The sequence below is a fragment of the Carassius carassius genome, chromosome 2 (assembly GCF_963082965.1).
Source record: "Carassius carassius chromosome 2, fCarCar2.1, whole genome shotgun sequence".
Classification (NCBI taxonomy): domain Eukaryota; kingdom Metazoa; phylum Chordata; class Actinopteri; order Cypriniformes; family Cyprinidae; genus Carassius; species Carassius carassius.
The window spans coordinates 31,694,013-31,709,084 of record NC_081756.1 but is presented as its reverse complement, the minus strand read 5'-3'; the positions used below and the strand labels follow the sequence as shown (position 1 = coordinate 31,709,084).

The following is a 15,072-nucleotide window of genomic DNA, read 5'->3' as shown; positions in this document are numbered from 1 at the left end:
CAGCATGCATAAACAAACTGATCACTGAAACTCTACATTAAAACCAAAACTGTTATGCAAATGTGTCTGACATGTTAATGGCTGTACAGACACAGATAGAGAGTGAGTGTGAGAGAAAATGACAAGGGTGTGTTCTTCATAGCACCACCCATCATTGAGTGTGTCACATAGTGTCTGAACATATAAAAGAGGCGAGGTACATCTCTAGAGGGCTCAGAAAATTACAAAGACTGGAAGAGAATCAAAGCATTGTAAGAAGCATACCGGTTCAGGGCCAACAAACAAGTATACTTCCCTTTATTTAGCACATGACACAGCACTCAACATGTGGACTTTGTTACTTGTAGTATTTGCTTCTGGATCACCAGCTCTACTTCAAGCAGCACCGTTTCAGGGTGAGTGATGGTCAATGTGTTACTTATTTATCTCAGAAGTGCTGATATAAATTGGTGGCGAGTGTCTTTACCTTGTAGTCATGGTCAAAACAGATTTACAATCGCAAGATCAGGTCATACTTAAGATACTGATATGAATGTAGTAGTGAGATTGTAACCCTTTTTGCTTTTCACAACAAAGGCTATATGGTTATAAAGCCCATAATTAATCTGCAGATATAACAATTTCAGCTGACTTCTGCTGTTACCTGTGAAACTTTAAAGACTGCATCCATAGGAAAAACTGAATCGTAAAGGAAAATTAAAATTTCCCACATTTCTACTAATTCGTTTTAATACATTTTCCAGTTAAACGTGAGTACATAATTTATAGAGTTACATTTGCATTTCAGGTATGGAATGAATACATTAAAACAATTATTCTTATCAAAATCTTTAAAACAATCAGGCTGATAAATAGCTAATATTATCAAAAGTCATTTTAAGGATCCAATGAATGTGAATAAAGATTTTTGGAGATTTTGGATCTCATCTTTTATTGTTTACTTTTAGTGCAGATACATTTCAGAATATATGGCTTAAGATAAAGGCCTAGGTTGTACATAAACTTGATATCTTTACCAATGAAATCTGACAGGTTTAAAATGATATCAGTATGGTCACAGATAAGATAAGTTTCCGAGTAATGATCTTTCTACCCAGCTTGTTAAGTTTATTGTACATATAAAACATTCTCTCAGTTCCACATGAGTTTATTCATCTCATATGCCTCCTCAGATTTTAACTTCATTGCAAAAATGATTTTCTTACCCAGTATTAATGTATTGATATCTAGTACAAATATCTAAACATTCTAAAATCATGGTTGTACCAATGAAATTATTTTCAAATTTAAGTGAGTTTTTGATTAAAACAAGAAAAAATATTTTAGTTTTCTTTTTAAGCATCATTTTGAAAAACCTAATATGTTAATTCATACATAACCTAATAATTTTAAGCAAAACCTAATAATCCTAAGTCATTTAGCCTCTAAAGTAATGTATTTGGATTTCAAGACAGTGTGGAAATCAAGACCAATATAGTTTCTCAATCCATAGCATACCTGGTTTCTTCTAGCCACATAAAACTAACTTATTATGCTGCACACTATTTATCACTCGTTCCACTAATTGATGTCTTTAAAATTGTATGTCAGTGGATTACAGATGGCCTAGATGTGTTACAGATGTGCTCACGTCTGCACATGCAATCAGTCATTAAGGGATTTATCTAATGATACCTAATGTTAAACTGCTCATTCATCACACACACATCTAGCCCTCATTTACAAACTAATAATTAGTATGATCACACATGGAAAACAATTAATGAATAAATAAAGATTTCAGATTTTGAATATTCACATTAGATTCCCTTTCAACAGGTTCCAATGGCAGATGCAGTTTTGCCGGTGTTTCCCTTTTTGAGGGAACCAGCCATTACTCTCTTACTTTCCAACAAGCTCTGGAATTGTGTCGGAGGTTTGATTACGGACTCGCAACACGGGAACAGGTCAATGATGCTTATAAAAAAGGCTTGAGAACATGCAGGTAAGGAAAGCAGGCTGTGTACAATAGCCTTTAGCCTAGAGCTAAATAACATGTTCAGACATAAAAGCACTTCTTTTGATATTGTTTAATGGCAGTACTTAACAGTAATTTTTTTAAATGAACCCCACACCTTTGTTTAGATATGGCTGGATAGATGGGCAAAACGTCATGTTCCTCCCACACGTTAATGGTCCAAACTGTGACTCCAGTTCCACCGAGATTACCTTCCATCCTGAAACAGCAGGATATCTTTCTGATGTCTACTGCTTTAACCCATCAGGTGAGGGGATAAAGAAAATGTGGTATCTTACTGAGAAACACCATAAAAAGGCAGGTTTTGTCTTATTGTCTTCTGATTTCCCTCCTACAAAGCTGCATCACTAAACTGTGAAGATACTGGTAAATCGAACTCTGAAGACTTAACCAATGGAAACACAGCCACAGCAAGTAAGTTCCCTCTATAATTCCCTGCAGTCCCTAGAATTAGATTTTGATATCATGTGCTTTATTGTAGACTCATTGCCTTAAATGGCTTAGACTTTCGGTGCCTTAACCTTTTGAGTTGAGGGTGTGTATTGTGAAGAAGCAAGACATGCAGCAGACATACAATTCATTGTTCATTATCCAACCACACCTAATCCAAAGCATTAGTCATATCTCTGTGACCTCATGCATGTTTTATGCACCTGCAGTACCACAAAGAAGAAGGAACAAAAAATTGCTGATTTCATTTGAATACTCAGGAAGTGATTCCTTGTTCGTTATTGGTTCTTGTTTAACCATTTACTCCGTACCAACGTATCTGCGTGGTTTAACTCGACATTCCACTCTTTTATTTTGCTTTGGAATCAGCACAGAAATGCAAAACACTGATGTATCATTAAAAAAATGTAAGCTTTTTGGTAGTAATCCTTTATCTGTTTTCTTACGAAGATAAAAAATCGCATGAAGACATTCTTACTGAGGTCGAGACTGAAGGCTTTCTAGTAGATGTGGAGCAGATAATGGGAAGAGTAAAACGAGAAACTTCTGTTCTGAATGACATGGAGGTCCCCATGAAACCCTCAACTGTGCCTCCCTTGGAGGAAACCTCTGCAACAACACACAAGGAAGACAGCACGGGCCCTACAAGCAAGCCCCGTTTTGTGAAGAGCTCATTCCCTGTTACCTCCCGTGTTTTGTTCTTTGATACAGAGGGCAGTGGATCAGCATCAGAAAATGACCCATTGATTAACGATCCTGAGCATATTCAGTTAATAACAACAACGATTGCCACAGAGGCAACTCAGAGTACAGCCATGGCAAATGAAATTGAGGAGCTTCCAATTCTTCCAAACAAAGTTCGAAAAATAGATCTCAGTGACAAAGGTAAATATCCTTAACAATCCTAACCCTTATATAATGGATATTGCAGGGTTGACGGGGGATCATAAAGGCCAACATAGTGACAGTGAGAATTGTGTGGCAGAAATGTGCACGGTTTCTATTGAAGTCTGTTCCACTTCAGAGTAAAAAAAAAAAAGAACAATTAACTTGAATATATTCTTAGTCTCAATATGTTACAGTTTGACTTTCTATGGCACAATATTACTATATTTCAACTTTATCTCCAATTACCTTTTTTATTCCAAGCCAAAAACATTTAGCTTCCATGGGATAGTTGAAGATAGTAATATAAATAAGCTGCATTATAATTAATATTAATATTGTGTGGTAAATAACGTATTTGCTTAATATGTTGATATACATTTTGTAATTATGTTAATATATAATACAATACGTCATCAACTATTATTACATATCTGTCTTCTGAAGTCCCACAAAGTGGCCAAGTAAAGAAAGATGGACTATTTAGTAAGTTCTTGCACAGCACTGCAGCACTTCTTGACTTTTAATGCAACTGATATAATGTAATCTGTCAATTTACCATTTTCTCCCTTCTACAGCCTGGCTGATAATCGTTGCATTCTGTGTTGTTGTTGGAGTCATAGTATGCATACTTGTTGCTATTGCTATGAGAGACAAGTAAGTTTTTTGTTGTTGTTGTTGAGTAAATTCATCACATTCATTTGCCACAGCTGCATGGCTTCAGTTTACTAAATGTAAGTCTTACTCTAGGTTGTTCGGACAGAGACAGAGCAGAAACATCACAACTGAAGTGCACAGCAAAGACTGCAGTAAATCAGAAAAACTGCCTCTGTCAGAGAAAGAACAGGAGATAGTGGCACTGATGAGTGTTGCGAAGCTGAAGAATGGTCATATCGAGGACATTGCTCCCTGTCTGGAAGAGCGTGAGAAAGAGTATTTAATGTAATGCTTTAAATCCTGTGTATTAATAGGTTTGAACTCTTTTGTACTTTTTATTTGCACTAGTGTTATTTTTTTTTCTGCTCAGAGTCAGATTTTTTATGCAATTTGTTTGTTTTTATTGCTTCAGAATTTAAAAAGAAAAAAATGCTTCTTGTATTTCATGTCTTTTCTAATATAAAGTTATTTTTCTTTTTCTTTTTCTCAGTAATAAATAAATGCTTATCTCTTACCGAATGATGGTTAATAATGATATGGTGAGAAAACATTTTTATACTGGGTTTCATCTGTTCGTAAGTACTATGTACTGTGTGAGGTATGAAGCATTTTTGAATGCTAGACATGGCTCGTTTTTTCTTTCTTTTTTTATATATATAAATAGAGAAACCCAAGCAGTTTGTAATGCAATTAAGCAATTGTAAATCATTTAATTTGTTAAATTACCCATTAAGATGTATTTTGTCAGCTCTCCGAGCACATTTATGGTAGGATGAGTCTTTCAATAAAACATGAAATTTGAACAAGGCATGGGAACTTTAATTAATTAGTTCAGTTATAGAAGCTGAATGTAAAAAATAATGAGTGAGTTGTGAAATCATAAATACAATTTACAATTTACCTTTCTACATTAAATTGATTTAATATCTGAAAGAAAGAAAAAGAAACACCACTGAGACAAGAAGCATTGACTTTATTTACATTTTGTTACAGGTGTTTCATAGAAAAATAGAGGAAAAAGACAAATTTGAAAAGTGGATGCAAAATCAAGTTTGGTAGACAAGTAATACAATATCTTTGAAACCAAACATGGCTGCAAAATTAAAAAAAGCAGGATGATCATACAATACGTGTTAATACAAATCACTGTACTTTTACATATTTGTCAGGCCCTGCCTGAACATATATTCCAATAGTGCACACTTTTACATTATAGATACTTTATCTAGGCTGTATCTATTTCCATAAGATACATACTCGAGATGTCTGCACTCTACAAGGCTGTTAAATCTGTAACAAGCCTAGGTTAAAATGATTAGTAATTTGACTTTTTCCCCTAGTGTCATTATTCCTTAGAATGTTTAACAATACACAATATTTGAGATACAATATCATCATGAATTGTAACAGTGAAAAAAATGCTTACATTACATACATTTGATCTCATCAATCAATGTTTCAAAGCCACAGTTCACAGCAAGTTCCCTGTGACTTGTACTGTATTATAGCATTAACTACTTAAGACAACCTGTTACATTCTAATCTACCTAGTAAAATATGGAATTGAATACATGGATTGCCATTGTTTTATAAAACAATATGCAAAAAGAAATTCTACACTTTGAATTTGCATGAAATATATATCTAAAATAGAACCACATATGTGTATTTATTTGTATACAGAAAGTGCAAGGAGGCACTTTAATGAGAACATTTGAAGATTCTGGTACAAAAGAGAATCTGCTGAATATGCTGAATGCTCGTGTTGCTATGAAAGTAATAACAGACTACCAAATAAATGGTGCAAATGTAATGATAGATCTCAGTCCGGTCATCTCTTTTCTGTTAAATGCTAACAACCTGAGCACCAAATAACTTGAGGGCCTCTCTTAACAGCGAGAATATAGAATCCATTCAACTGGACATAATATCTGTGTATCCAAGAAGGCTCCTCAGAGAATTAAACATTGATACTGTTCTAAGATCCAAGAAAACGGGATTGCATTTAATATTAATGTCATAAAGTCTTCTGTCTGCAGTTTGCAGTTGAAATCTTCAAGGCAAGATTGTAACTTAAAAGCAAATAAACACATAAATAAATCAACAACTTAACAAAGCACACAGATACATACAAAACCTACACACATGCAAGTCCCTTCCCTCAAACATAAACACGCATGGAGACTTATTATTAAGTCTGAATGAATACTATTCAGTCCACTATGCAGGATATTAAACCCAACAGTCCTTGCAGATGACGTCAATTGACTCAATGTCATACTTCATGTCTGATTGCTCTGTAATTGCTGACGTGGCATTTACGTCGGGCAGCGTCTAAAAATAAGTGGCAGCATTTGGAGGCAAACCACTATTTCAGAACCTCTAAGTACACTGGTAAGATCTTATAAGAGGCTGATCTGGAGTGCTGCCACCAAGGGTTAATCCACCTAAGCTGCGCCAGTCAAAGGTATCTTCAGCAAACAAGCTGCACTTCTCTCCTCCTGCCACTATAGCGCTCTAGGGTCAATCTGGGGCTGGACAAACCAATGCGATCCTTATATGCAGAAGCCTTAAGGCAGCAGGTTTCAGAACAATCGTCAAACCCAAGGCCTAGAATTCTAACTACCGTAATCCTTGAGTATAAATAATAACAACTCAAAATGTAGCCTGTTCTCTATCCCAACTGAACTACCCGCTACTTTAAGCTACGCTCTCTTCCCTTTGTGTATCAAATGTACTGAGATTGTCATACAAAAGTCAATGCTTGTGCATATGAAATGTTCTGTGGTAACTTCGGACTGTTTATATGTACAAAATTAGCATTTGGTTTTCACCAGAAAGGATAAGCTTGCGGGACTCAGGATAAGGCGGAGCTGGATCTGTGTTACTCGCGTATCCATGGTTCCTCCTCAACAAGTGAGAAGTCCGCAGGGGAGCCATTTGAGGCCAAGGTTACCTGAAAGCAATTATCAGGAACAACTAACTGTTGGACCAAGGCACAGTCAAAATGCATTAACCGGTGCTTGCTAAACTGTTTATGGTTTGGAGCAGAGAATCCAAGTAGTTTAATATTTTAACAGCACAATTTATATCCAAATTCACAGAAATGTACCCACCACAAGACAGATAATATTTAGTTGCAGCAGGATTCCTTACAGAATGCTGAAAGACTGAATACAGATAGAGAAAATCATTTGAATTATTATATTTTATAAATATAAACTTTGTATTTATTTATTTATTTTTACTAATTACAGTGAATCTCTGCCCAAAGCTAATCTTCTAAAGGGTTTGTGAAATAGTGCCACGCGTGCTAACACACAGACCTATGCATTTGTGAAACACAGGGTCAGAAAGAGGCATAAAATTCACCAAAAAAGAAAGAAAACAACTGCAGTTTTCTTACTGATGGAAAACAATCACTTTTGTGTCAAGCTTAAAAACTCTGAGCTTGAAAGAAATGAAATAGCAGCCTTTGTTGTCTCAAAATGTAGATGGTAAAAATGAGATGTGCATTAACACACTGCTTGGTTTCGCAATTTTTTTTTTTTTTTTTTTGGGTTGAGAACAGCCAAAGGCATCTTGGCATTAGTACTATACAAACATTTGAACGATTTACTGTTCACATGTGTATAGTTGCCAAACTGATGATATGCAGACTGATATGGATAAACAAAGTTTGTACAAAAACTGCTATTTCACCAAGCACCAGAAAAAATAAATAAACCATATTTATTTATTTCTTCATTCTGTTTAATGTATTATGCATTCACATCAGGAATGACCAAAAAATACAAAAGTGTAAAAAAACACACAAAAAAACACAAGTGGTACATACAATATTGGGGAAAGAAATAAAAGCAGCTACATACAGGTTTCTATGTCAGTGAGAGTAAAATGTACCTTGCAGTCATCTATTTGGACCGGCTGATAGGAGTTGTGAGATGAATATACACCATGGTTAGTGTTATTCTCAAAAAAGGATTGTGTCTTGGTCATCTCAAAGTCATCTGGTCTTATCTGCTGTGCATCGAACAGGTCAAGCTCATCCTTGGAGAGGTGGTACACGATTCCCGCCCCGTACGAGTCACCAACGACATTGACTGATGTTCGGAAACGATCACTGTTTGATAACGCAGAAGGAAACAAAAAAAGGAGCCACATCTCTCAGTACTAAACGACTCCAAATGCCATTAGGGCTTGTACTAACATGCAAAGCAAATGCCTAAACATGCCTTGAGATTGGCTTTAACAAAAAATCTTAATCTGGAGATCATTTGTATATCATATATAGATCATATAATGTAGATTGTGTCCTTTTTTTCACTGAAAGAGCAGAGAGAGAGAGAGAGAGAGCTTGGTTTAACTTACAGCAGCCAGTCGACTGCTACCAGTAAACTGATGTCTTGAGTCGGTAAACCCACAGCAGTCAAGATCAGAAGCATCGTCACCAGGCCAGCACTGGGGATACTGGCTGCTCCTACGCTAGCGAGAGTCGCCGTCAGGCTACAAACAAAACAGAAATATTTCATTTGATAAGATTGTTCGTTTGATAACTGCAAACTTTAATACATCACATGACTCTCATTCTCACTTGGAAAATGGTATCATGTGATTTTATCAATAGTTTGTTTCAAACAAGTATACTTTGTTTTCTGTAGAACTGAGAATGACAGCTTACAAAGAATCTCCATGCAGCTATTGTTCATACAGTTCTCACACTGAACATATGAAGCTAGAAATAATATATTTCCTATAGTAGGGTGACCATACAAGCCATTTTCCCGAGACGCGTCCTTGCCAGGATTTCTATATTGCCTAAAACATCCAAAGTAGTTTGACCAATAACATGCAGGTATTGTACATAATTGACCAATCGTGGCATATGAGAAGGTCCTCTACAGAGAACGATCAAAACAATACAAATACATGTACATGTTAGGTGTGTTTGTTCGTTCGTTCAACTTGAAGCGTCGCTATGCACCGATCACTGTATGACACCAAAGTACCAAGAGAGTGATGCAAATGCACAAGGAGCCATGTGCTCTGCTCTCTGTAGCTCTCATGAATGTCATACAATGATCAATCTGCAAAGTGCAAACAGCCAAAACCTGGATATTTTAGGCAATATAGAAATCCTGGCAAGGAGGCGTCCTGGGAAAATGGCTCGTATGGTCACCCTATCCAAATAGTTGAACTTGAAAAGTAGAACAGTCAAATTCATTAAAAAAATAACACTATTTTGAGCTGATTCTTTTCAATGAACCAGTAAATAGAATTCACAAATCAAATTGTACTATTCTTTTCTGACTCAATGATCCAGATGTACCCAGGAATATTTTGAGGAATACAGAACACAATTCATATTGGACTACTTTTCTGGTGCTTTTTTGAAGACATGATTACTATGAACTCATTGTATGGCAAAAACTCAGTAAAGATTCTTCTGATTGTGTTTAATGGAAAAGAAAATAACACTAAATTAGTTTGGAATGATATGAGGACAAATAATTACTGAAGTGTAATTTTATATAACAACCAGGAAGCCATCTGCAGTGGCTCAGAAGGTACATGCCATTAGAATAGCATTTTTTATACAGTATATTTATTTTTGCTTCCAGACATTTGGTCTTACCTGACTGTCACAATCTGACCAGGATCAAGTTCTATTCCATTCATCTGGGCGATAAAGATGGCCGCTACAGCCTCATAAAGTGCTGTACCATCCATGTTGATTGTGGCTCCAACAGGTAATACAAAACGAGTCACTCTCTTGTCAATTCCCAGATTTTCCTCCAGACAGCGGAAAGTAACAGGTAATGTCCCAGCACTGCAAAAAAATGCATATCAAGATTTCAGAACAGATTATTTTCATTATTTATAACTCAACATCCAAACATGCCAAATTAATTAATAATTGCCTTTGATTTATTTAACTCAATATGTGTCCAAATTCTCAAAAGTTTACAAAAAACAAGGCACAGTTATAGAAAATGTTGTTATTAACCTTGAAGCTGTTCCTAAGGCGGTGACCCATGCCTGGAAAACTCCCATGAAGAATGTGAATGGGTTTTTCCGAACAATAACAAAATATATTAAGGGAAGGAATATGCCTCCATGAATAATAAGCCCAATGATGACAGTGACCATGTACATTCCCAGCTGCCTGGCCACCATTTCCAAATCGTTAATTGAAATGATCTTGCCACAGATCAAACACGCAATGCCGAAGGGGGAATACCTGTTACAGGACAGAGATGTGCAGTGAAGTCAACTAACAGGTTAATCAGACACTTCAACACAGTTAAAGACAGTTAAACTGTTAAAGTCACTATCATTACACTACTTTTCGAAAGTATGGGTTCTGTAAGAATTAAAATAAAACTTTTTGTATTTAGTTAATTATAATATTTGTACTCAGCAAGGACACATTAAATTAAACAGCAGAGCTAAACAAACGTGACATTAATAAACATTAATAAAGTTACAAAAATTCAATTTATATTTCTAGTTATTTTGAACTTTTTATGTATCACGATGCAGCACAATTTTATAACATAATAATCAGAAGGGGTTTATTTTTTGTTTGTTTGTTTTTTTATTTTATTTTATTTTTTAGCACCAACTGGCTAAAGGATAACGGGTATAGGTATACAATATACATTCAAATATAAAACTAAAATTGTAGTAACATTTTAGAATATTCACATTTTTACTGTATTTTTGACCAACTAAATGCAACCTTGGTGAACATACGAAATGTATTTTGAAAAATACTTTCTTATCGACCCCAAAACTTTGAATGGTGGTGTAAACACTTCATATCTGTATAACGAACAGATTATAATGTTGGGAATGGAAATCATGTAAACTTTACTCATCTACGTCATTAACAATCATAAAAGCTGACCACATGATCATGCCGACAAGCCTCATAACGATCTCGTTGAGAACGTTGAAGAACTCAAGCATCAGCTTGGCCTTTTCACCCATCTTTCCCATGCAAATCCCGAATGCCACAAAGAACCCAATGAGACCTATAGAGACACAAATTGCCACCATGTTAACTTGAAGTACATAAATGACAAATTCATGCATCTAAAGTGTGATCAAAGCCATTTATTACCTAAAACATTCATGCCACTCTTGAATTGAAGAGACTTCTTAATCACATATTTTGTTGCATTTCGTCCAAACCGATTTAGATGTGGAGGAGGACTTACTTCTACCTTGTTACTAACAGTCTGGATCTACATAAAGAGAAGAACTGTTAATGAAATATTAATGAAAGACTAATCAAAATTAACAGACGAAAGATCAACAGAAAGGGCTGAGATTAAATGGATGAAATTATATGAACTCAAAAGCACATTCGACACCCACACACCTGCTGAAAACAAGCCTGAACAAGATTTTCTGGAAACAGATTTCTGATGAGATCAAAGAAGGCATCTAAACTGGACACTTCGTCGTTCTTTTTTCCCTCACCGAGGTTTGCCTTCAGTTTGGGGTTACCGGGGTGGATGAGGAGCACCAAGATGACCCCCAGCACAGCTGCAATGATGGTGGTAGACATGTAATACACCATGGCCCTTGTGCCTAGACGACCACTCGACTTGGCATCCAACCCTGCTAATCCTAAAAAATAAAAAGCAGTATGGCATTTAAACTACATTAAATATTACTACATAAATACTACTTCACAAGGCACAATAACTCTTTCTTTTTTAAACCACTAAAGCATTGTACACTAAAAATTACACACAATATGAAACGTTTTTTTTTTTTTCATTTTCTAATTGCACCTCTTTTTCGATAACATGTTTAAACTTGTTCTGTTCCTGAGCTGCTGAAACTGATCCACCCTAAAATGTGAAAGGCGTGCCTTTTCCCCCCTTACACTGGATTGCAAAGAAAGGTCAAAAGGACAAACAATGGCTTAATCATTAAAAAATTTACTATTTCTTTAGTTATTCCTTGGTTAAGATATAAAAGCTATAACACTGGTTATAACTTGAACTCTGATTTCATTGCAGGCATTATTTCTACAGCTGTTTTTGTTCTTTTCTATTTTTTTTTCTCTTGTATTGTTGATGGTTTAACATCATACACATAGAATAAGAAAAAAGTGGGTATTGTTTTGTGTTGATAGCAGGTGTTTAGCAAAGCATATATAAGTACCTGTGATCAAACTTGAGATGATCAGAGGCAAAATCACCATTTTTAACATCCTCATGAGAATGTCACCCGGGAAGGCAATGACCATAATGACATCAGCGGGGAGTGGGGATGCATACCGCAGTAGAATACCAGCTACTGAACCAATGATCACACCTAAAATAGAGACAGAGAATCACAATGAAGAGTGAACATTCAAAAAATGATATTTTACCGTGAGCAGTAACAAGTGTTCTTTCATTAGCAAATTGACACCTAGGCGCTACATTCACCTACAGTACATACTAAAGTGCAAAAATGCTAAAGTAACTTGCCAAGAACTGTGAGCACGAGTATCAGATTCTTCGTGATTTTGTCACAGAAGCCTCCACACATGGACTCTTCAGGCAGTGGAGGAGGGTCCAGATGATTCTCATGCATTCTGATTTCCACTTGCTTCTGCATTTTGTTGGCACTGGTGGAGAAAAGAAGTGGAGCATACAGTAAAGTATGTCAATATAAATTATCTAATCAAGAAACCCTAGCAAACAGCACTAGCTACGTTTGTTAGTTCATGTCCTTCTGAAAATTACCACTTTACACAAAATCCATTCATTTATGCTAGAAATATAAATTGTTGTTGGGTTCAGTATGTGTGACCAAGATATGTTTGTGTATGACATGCTGCAGTTGCAATGACACTGAATGACAATGCTGTGCAATTCTTGAGTTTACATCTAACATTTTTATCTGCACATATTGTACAGATGCAATCAAGGTATGTGAACCATAGAGTGGAATGCAAATATACATTTCAAACCAAACTAAACATGCAAAAAGACGTGTGTTTGAGCTTTTGAGTACCTGTCCATGTATAGCTGATATAAAACAGTAACCACAATGTTTAAAAGAAATACCATAACTTTAATATGCCTGTCATTGTTTCTTTACTTTAATCTACCAGCTGTATAACTAATACAAACTGCCATGTCTTGTCACATGGCACGAGAGTTTAGCTTTACTGTGGTCTGGATTAAAAGGTTCTTAAAAGTCAACCCGATCAACAGAGATAACCTTGTTTGGTTACATAACCTGAAGTCTTGCAGTAATTGGGCATATCCATGCAACAGTATGTTTTATTATGTCCAGATAAGTTTCAATTAAGTTGTATGTCTTTCTTGCAGGAGACATCTTAGAGGCCTACATATACCAATCTCATTGATATAAGGCGGCTTTTTTTGTTTTTGTTTTTTTGGACCAGCACTATTCAACAATCATAACCTCCATGGAAAACTTAAGGAAATGCAGATGAAATATATTACTAACACATGCAACAAAAACAACTACCAAGAAAATACTCAAAATAAGAGATAATAGATCCTTTAGTGCTTGAGTACAATGTGACCTATCAGAGTAGCTGGACTCAGGCTCATCTGAACAAGATTAAAAAAGCTGAATGATGCCAAGGATGCAAACAGCTCCAGCCCTAATGAGATAAAAGCCTGGTAACTGGTTAATTTTAGCCACTGAGCGCAGCAGTAATTTTGTTGCACAACGGTTGAGAGTATGTAGGAAAAGTCAAGGTGCACATGAGTGTTTTGGTTTCAAATGGTAAATAATAGCATTTGACTGATTTAAATAATGCAGAACAAGTCCAAAAGATTTGATATGTGAATATTCATTCTGATAATAGCACACACATTTTATAGCTAGGATTGTACATTTGTCCTTTTATGTAAAAACAGCTGAATCCAGTCTCATTAGTGATTACATTAGCTCCATCTCACTGACATGAAGTCTGAATGTTCATCAGGTTAAAGCTATTAAGAAATTGCTAAATGAACTAGGCTTTCTATCATCCGGCTTACCTGTTGTGGTGCAGTCACTGAAAAGGAAGAGCTTCACAACAGTTTTCTAGAAAGCCATGGGCTATAGAAATGATTCTGAATGAAACGCTGTCAATCTACAGTTTATCCATCAGGAAATCCTTTCCAGGTCATTAGAAATGTCAGTCAAAACTCCAAGCACTAGGTGGAAAGCTATATAATAAGTTATTGCTCTGATGCAATCTGCAACACTTCCTTGCAAGATTAATCAAATTGACGGATAGGAGATTCCATGCACAATCCTCTGTCTTTGAATTGATCTTATCCCACCATTAGTACTAGAGAAATGGGCGAAAGAGGTGCTGCTAAGGGCTCCGCGGGGCAACACAGAGGAGGAGTCTAGCATCCAGATTATGTGTAAGTAGCAGCTAATATGCTTGAGACTCCTCGTCCTCTCACTCTCATTCTTTCACCCCCTCCATCTCACTCCCCAGTTCTGATCTTCTCTAATGAGCTCTGAAATGAATGAATGGAATCAAAGAGTTATACATGGCAGACTTTCATGCAAAACGGGTTAAAAATGTTGTGAACGAGTCCCTAATAACTCTAATAATAGACCAACATAATTAGTTGTACTGAATATGAGATTATTGCATACTGTATATGACCAGTGCAAATGCACATTATAAATTTATCCAGGCTACTTGGTTCTTTCCATGGAGACGCCATGGCCTACACGTTGTATTGTTAAAGGAAACAATCTTGACCTGTGATGACCGTTCAGTTGCATGTAGATTCTGGCCTAGCATGATAATAGGCCGGGGCTTCTCATCAACTCTAAGCACAGACGCTAACAGATCAAACAATTAGTAGTGCATGAGAACAGTGGCCTTCTCTGAGAGCCTCTTTTAATGACATAAAAACCCAAACTTCTGCATGCTTATAAATATTCTTTAAATAAATATTTGGTGTACACTGTAAAAAAAAAACCCAAAAAAACAAACAAACATTGCAATTTCACCCAGAAAATACTGTAAAAATGCTACAATAAAAACCTGTTATTCATTATGTAACTTTCTA

At 35.9% G+C, this 15,072-nt stretch overlaps 2 protein-coding genes across 4 annotated transcripts; one reads left to right on the top strand and one right to left on the bottom strand.

The window, feature by feature from the left end:
• The first annotated feature begins 202 nt into the window (after positions 1-202).
• LOC132098902 (CD44 antigen-like) lies at positions 203-4,815 on the top strand. The gene is made up of 8 exons (XM_059505179.1): positions 203-395; positions 1,819-1,984; positions 2,125-2,264; positions 2,357-2,431; positions 2,918-3,360; positions 3,775-3,838; positions 3,931-4,009; positions 4,103-4,815. Exons 1-8 carry the CDS (start codon positions 326-328, stop codon positions 4,296-4,298), a joined length of 1,233 nt encoding a protein of 410 aa, XP_059361162.1. The 5' UTR covers positions 203-325; the 3' UTR covers positions 4,299-4,815.
• A 147-nt stretch (positions 4,816-4,962) lies between these two features.
• Positions 4,963-14,389, bottom strand: LOC132108211 (excitatory amino acid transporter 2-like). Of its 3 annotated transcripts, XM_059514854.1 has the most exons (12): positions 14,035-14,389; positions 12,502-12,641; positions 12,191-12,343; positions 11,397-11,647; positions 11,136-11,259; positions 10,920-11,046; positions 10,017-10,250; positions 9,645-9,839; positions 8,381-8,515; positions 7,913-8,132; positions 7,126-7,179; positions 4,963-6,965 (listed from the first exon to the last, which is right to left on the bottom strand). In XM_059514854.1, exons 2-11 carry the CDS (start codon positions 12,629-12,631, stop codon positions 7,162-7,164), a joined length of 1,587 nt encoding a protein of 528 aa, XP_059370837.1. In that variant the 5' UTR covers positions 12,632-12,641; positions 14,035-14,389; the 3' UTR covers positions 4,963-6,965; positions 7,126-7,161. The 3 variants fall into 3 exon arrangements, with proteins under 3 accessions (XP_059370837.1, XP_059370845.1, XP_059370828.1); XM_059514862.1 differs by having other exon boundaries at positions 4,963-7,179; XM_059514845.1 differs by lacking the exon at positions 7,126-7,179.
• Positions 14,390-15,072: the final 683 nt, after the last annotated feature.